At 36.4% G+C, this 6,797-nt stretch overlaps 1 protein-coding gene across 1 annotated transcript; it reads right to left on the reverse strand.

Annotated features, from left to right (window-relative positions):
• Positions 1-257: 257 nt before the first annotated feature.
• Positions 258-2,255, reverse strand: LOC114805259 (odorant receptor 43b-like). Its single transcript, XM_054235906.1, has 3 exons — positions 1,132-2,255; positions 711-1,068; positions 258-652 (listed from the first exon to the last, which is right to left on the reverse strand). Exons 1-3 carry the CDS (start codon positions 1,893-1,895, stop codon positions 572-574), a joined length of 1,203 nt encoding a protein of 400 aa, XP_054091881.1. The 5' UTR covers positions 1,896-2,255; the 3' UTR covers positions 258-571.
• Positions 2,256-6,797: the final 4,542 nt, after the last annotated feature.

Below are 6,797 nucleotides of genomic sequence, written 5' to 3' on the forward strand. Positions count from 1 at the left end.
CAACTTGAGATAAATCATGCATATTAGTACATTTGTATAGGTATGCAATAATACAATAAGTAACCTTATTTATGTTTCAATCACAATTTTATAAATTGCATGCCCAGATTTCCGATCGGAAGAAGTGGGTGTAAAAGAATAAAGCCGACCGGATAATTTATACATCAAAAAAGAACTGTTGCTAGTTACTACTATTTGTTCTCATAACGGGAGAGAGTAAATGAGACACTACAAAACTACATTCCCTACTACACTACTTTCCCGCCAGCTTTCATTTGAGTAGAGTACACTTGAGATATGCGATATGCGAGTACTACTCAAGTGTATTTATTGTTAACCTTTCATTGCGTTCTACGGTTCTAAGTGCAATAAATATGCAAAAAATAATTGCATATTATAATAAAAATAATGTTGAAAAAGACAGCTCTACAAGCCATCTACTATTTTTTAAATCTGTTTCAAAGTGCAATTAAGCAATCTATTATGAATATAAACTTGTTCGAGGTGTGAGCATAATCATAACTCCGAGCTCCACTTGACGACGTCGAATATGGTTAGTTTGCACTCATATTTATTCCAATAACTCCTTCATATTCTGCCCAAATCCCATGTTGTTCATAAAAGTGTACAATGTAAAAGCAAATTTGACAATCTAAAAAGAGATGTAAATCTCAAAATTCGTTGCTCTACGAAAAGCTTCACTCACTCACCGACAAGTTAGTTGTCATATCGATTTTGAAGAGTTTAAGTGCGACGAAGGTCATGTTCTCCTGCGCACGATGAATGAAGTAGATGATGAGCTTGCGGCTGCGCTTGTCCATGGCCAGCCAATTGCAATGGAAAATGGCATCGGGCAACTTGGCACTGTCCTCCATTATCATCGATGCTTGGTAGCACACAGGCATAATCTGCATTATAACGCCCAAATAATACGAAAGAATTACCATCTGCTGGAACCGATCGGCAAATACGAAAAAATTCAGCATACAAATGCAGTGAGCTGTGGCAACAGCAACAAATTCAATAAACACTGTTACCGAACAAACGGATTCAACGATATCTTTCACCCTAAAATGAAATGAAGACATCATTCGAAAATTAGACAAACAAATCTATTCAAATAGATCTTACACCAACAAGTCCTGATGCGTAGCTATGCAGTCTACTAATTCATTAAAATTCTGGTCATCAGTGAACTCCGGATTACTGCCCAAGCGACTAACGCGCTCCGTCAGCAAATTCATGTGTGTGCGTAAATTCCGTATATAAATTGCCGGGAATACGTCATTCGTGAATTGCACCGTTAAGAGAAAATATATGTGAAATACCTCGAACATGAAATGCGAATAATATTTTATGGTTGGCTGAGGGATATAATCGGTGAATGGCAGCCATGTTTGAAGTGGATAATTATCGGTGAAAAACGCTTGGAGAATCGTGGTGCTGCCATATAAATGATACACGCTTCCGACGACGGTGAAGATCCGCGCGCTGAGTACAACACATTTTTTGATCTGTTCACGACTCTCGGCGCTCTGACAGCGCTCATCCAAACGCACAAAAATCGCTTCGGTGGTTCGCAAATGTGTCTGGGATATTTTAATGAAAATGGCCTTGAGTGGCAGGCCGGTAACATTGAATATTGCCTGCAAAAGGCTAAGTTGATCCGTTATGGGCTTTGTTCGTAATGTCTGCACGTAACCCATGTAGAAGGAAAACGGGCTCAGGAGTATGCAAAACCAGCAGAAACACATGTGCAGCACATCGCGCGTCCGATTCGATTTTAGAGTTGTGATACCAATCATTGACCAGCTTTGAAATATAGGCTGAAACGACTCATTGGACTCAAATTTCGCAGCGCCACGTCCATATAACAAATCGGTGATCGTGCGCATATCCGTTTTCTCCGCTGGCGGCTTGAAATGAAACTTTTTTTTAATAATCTTTCGGAAAAATGCAGAGTAATTTTCAATTTGGACTATTCTTAGTAGTTCGTCACCACTTCAGCAAAACTTTCACTTCCAAATAAATTTTCCTAAGAAATATAATTTCTAATATTTAAAAGTTCACTTTTTACGGTCTCACAGTGCAACAATTTGTGTTAATATTTCTGTAAGAGCGCGTCTATTCTCTTGAAGTGTAAATACTTTCTGTTTACATTTTCTCGCAAGTAATGCTTTTATAACTGTTGATTTTCACCCACGACGTGTATGCGATACTTAATTCACAGGATTAATTATAGGTTTTGTTAATTGGTGGTCAACTTCGATCGTTTGCAGTGAACACCCGATTTGTAAGTAACATTAGAGAAGTAAAAGCGAAAAATTTTAATTGAAACGTTGTCATTTATCCATTCGAAAACAGCTAGAAATTGAAATAAAAACTTTCTCAAATATCGATCGCTTTTAGATTCATTCGAAAGTAAAAAATCCGAAGAGCAAATGCATTTATTTCAAAATCCTAATCCTAAAGGAATTACATGGGTTTCACGGCTTCAAACAATTTATTTTTTTATTTTCTTCTTAATTTTTACAAAATTTCTAGATTACAAGTCGAACCGAGTAATAGTTTTGGAGAATTCGAGAATAAGCCTGAAGAAGATGCGCGCTCCAGGTTAGTTTCTCGAAAACTACTCCACCGATCTAGATATAATTTTGGACAGCGCTTCGAGATACAATTGACAAGAACTTGGAGAAATAATTATTTTTTTTAAACACAACTATTTAAAAACCAAATATCGCGAAATTATTAGTATTACAGAAAATGCTAAGAGAGGTTCTTGGTCTGAATAGTTTATTGTTTATCGAGGCCATTTGAATCTTGTTTCCTGACTACGCCTATGTCGATATAGCTGGAAAATTTAGCGAAAAAGTGATTTGTTCGGAAATCGATTCGGCGTAAACAGGTAATTACTTGAGCTTTCTTTAATGTACATGCGAAAGTGTATAATTAATGATTTTTCCGCATGACTTTGCAAATTTTGTCAAATGCAAAAACTTTTTCTACTCACAACACCCATAATTAAAATGTAGAAAAGTTAGGCCAGCATGTGTTCCAATTGCCCTAGTTATTGCCCTAGTAAAATACCTTCTGGTAAATAAAGTAAAAAATAAAACTTGCATATTCCCGCTTTGGAGTGATTCAATAAACGTTTCAATAACACTATACAGCAAAATCCATTTTAGTTCCGGGTATGGGAACAAAAGTTTGTTTCGGGAGAATGAGCAAGAAATAAAAAAAATTTCTCAGTTTTTCGAAGTTAGCCACCAATATTGAGATATTTGACTTCGAATTTCGGAATTAGAATTACTATACAATCAAAAATGTGGAAATAATCTAGATATTCTTCTCGCGACTTTTTACTGGCTACTCAATCTATCGAAAACAATAAGTTTGGTCCAATACTCAGCCGAGTGTTGTAAAGTGTAATAATTAAAATCGCTTTCCGGAATCAGATTTCAAGAACACGCCATATGGCCATGAAAGAGAGTATTATATCGAGCCTCCGATAATGAAATTACATAATCCGTTTATGATCGTTGAACCTCAGTTTCAAACTTTGAACTGGACCGCATTACACCATTCGGATTTGGTTGGGCATTCCGTTAATTGAGGTAAGAACACAAATTAGTTATTTTACAGCCAACACGCCACACCTACCGCTACGTTTAATGAGCGAGAGCTGCAATCATATATATGTACGTACATGCTTCGGCTGCTATGTACCAATGTAAATGCACCCAGAGGCCATAAATCACTTTAAAGATTTTCTTTAAATTAAATTAGTGACATTTATGGGTGCTTAAGATACAGTTAAACATGACAACATTTAGTTAAAAGGTGTTTCACCGACCAACAGCTGCACACACACACCACTTTATTTGAATTTTAAAGAAAAAGAAGAAGAAGGACTGCCGAATTATGTCACGCCAATACACGAGTACATACATATGTACATGGCTTTGTTTATGTGTTGCTGTCAAGTTTGTAAGATGCGATTAACGACGACGGCTGCTAGCTACCACGCCCACAAACATACAAGTCCCATTAGAAATATGTGTGAGTGTGTGTGGGCACAGTGCACGCTAAGCTTTATGTACCAGCACCGCTGCTTTCATCTAACACACCCATATATATAATACATAGTATCAATAGTCGACTTTGGCACACAAAAGCTGACTTACGCAGCGCTCTGCAGATAAGCTATTTGTTGTTATTACGGCAACGGCTCTGTTGCCTCGGTGATTTCTGAGAGTGTGTGTGCGTGTGTTTGTGTACACTTGTGCCGTGTGATGTTTCATTTGTTGAGCAAACAATGCATCGATTGCAATCTCAACATTAATCATCGCTGTTGTCTGAGCATCGCGGCTATTTGATGTTGATGTGGCTATGTCCATGCTTACGCTAAGTGCGCATGTAAATACGCTCGGATACATATGTTCGTGTGGGCAGGTCAGCGCGATTGAAAGCTTAAAAGACTTGTTAGAGGTTTGGATTTTGAAAGAAGTTTCTCTATTGTTGTGCAGCTGACTTCCTATTATGGCTTTGATGAAGCAGAAAGTTGATAACCATCGCTGTGATAAGGAAGTTAAAGGGGTGGGGTGTCATTAGTTATATTATTCATAAATTCATTAAATTTCTGTAGTCTCAACTCATCTAAAAGAGATGTTTGTGTTTGTCAACTTGTGCAGTATACTAGCTCTCTTTGAGAGCGTCGATCTACATGAACCAAGTGTTCATCTGCTGTCGTCTAGTACATCAAAAGTCAGTTGACCACTCATCAATGAGCTCCATTCGCTTAATCACGCATCTTTTTATAGATATATAAATTAATTTTCACTTCATTTTCCCCTCGTAAAAGCTTGTACGCATACATAATATTTCGATAATATCGCGTGCTGAGTTTTGGCTGATTTTATAACCACTTTAGCATTTGAATGAGAGATTAAGCAGCTTATCTGTCCAATCAAAACTACCGAATTCGACCGAATCAATTAATGCGTTGTCCAATCAATAAATGTTACTCAATTAGAGTTTAATGAAATTTTCAAAATCTTATCGCCTTAATCTCTCCATCATTATACCAATTTAAATGCGGCAGCCGAATTCGGAACACTTTCCACTGTCTTTAGTTTTAAGACTTAAGTTAATTAGTTGAAATCAATGAAATTCATTATCGTGGCCTCTTCACAACGGTAGCGTGTGAGTGAAATGTGGCAGCGGGGTGTTGCGTTAAACTGTTTTGTGCATTCAGCTACAAATCCGTCGTCGCATGAGCTCTCATATATATATTTATAAATACTATATATGTAAATATGTATTTTATACTAATAAATATGTATGTTGTTGGTGGTGTGGTGTGGCATTTGTGGCATGAAATGTAGTGACAAAAACGCAATTCAATGAATTTTCTGCCCGGCTCAGCTTGTGGCTACTGGAAACACACTGCTTATCGCTCTCATTAATTACGGATGATGGAAAGTTGCGATAAGCCTTACAAGCTTAATGAAGCATCATTTGAAAGTACAGAGATTAAGGAAAACATTTTTGATAAGAAAATGTTTATTATTTATTGCTCGATTCTGGCTAGATGGACAAGTGATGGCTAACCTAATTAATGGTTGCGATGATTTTGTGAGATGCAACAGGTGAAGCAATTAAGTGAATACTACTCGAGTGGAAATTTTTATTCCCATCGCTGAAGTGAAAAATGGTATAAAGAAATGTGTTCTTTTTAAATTAATTTTAATTCAGATACCTGGCTAGTTATGCTTTACTACATTAGCGTATGCAATAAATTGCCTTCCAACGTATATTGCTCTCAATTATATTATAAATTATAAATGTTTACCAATAAATTCACCACATTATGCAACCATCAACATAGCTTCATTAGGTTTCTCATAATGGTTTAAATTGAATTTACAGCCCCAATTGCCAAATAAACACCACATTGCGCATAAATTATTCATCCAACTCAATACTTGTACGCATTTGTAAGCAAACATTTGAATGTGTCTTTGAAGTAAGGTGCCGACACATAGAAAAGTAAAGCTTGTAAATTCATCAAACTTTCGGTGTGTAATTCCTTTTGTAGACTTTTCAACAGGCAGCTGTCGAATCTATTGGGTTTTATACTCGTACATAATATAAAGGTTGGTGGTGAGTTGTTGAGTTAAATGGTCAATAATCCACAGGGAAAGCATTTTTTGAAGTGTGGAAGTATTGCATATCATATATGATTCATAAATATTTTCAATAAATCAAGGTCTATATATACTCTTCCTCGATACTTTCTGTTCTGCAAATTCAGTTTGTTTAAGGGGCAAATCGAAAGGGCAAAATCGATTTCGGTAGATTACACCTTTAAAAATAACATATTAAAATTTCAAATCGATATCTCAAATAGTTTTTGAGTTATAGCAATTTAAAGAGCAGCCGTTAGGCAGCTAGAGAGTCTCATTAGCTACGAGACGTACATGAGGTATTGTTCAGAGTCTACTGTCCCTTCCAGCCTCTATAACACGATTCCGATTTCTATTGTTGGCTCTCAGGTATACTAAAATATATCATTATAATAATTTCTAGAAATTTTTGTTTACTGCCAAGTAAAATATTTTCGGAGCCAGACACATTTAGTCTCATTGTGTCGCGTTTTTCTCGAAACAGCATTTTCCGAATTTTCTGCAGTGATTACTCAAAAACAAATGATACGATCACTATCGATCTGATCAAAAAATCGAATTTTGGCAGGCCAAAAACGACCAAAATTTTGGGTAAAATTCGACTATTTTTTT

The sequence above is a fragment of the Zeugodacus cucurbitae genome, chromosome 2 (genome assembly GCF_028554725.1).
Source record: "Zeugodacus cucurbitae isolate PBARC_wt_2022May chromosome 2, idZeuCucr1.2, whole genome shotgun sequence".
NCBI lineage: Eukaryota > Metazoa > Arthropoda > Insecta > Diptera > Tephritidae > Zeugodacus > Zeugodacus cucurbitae.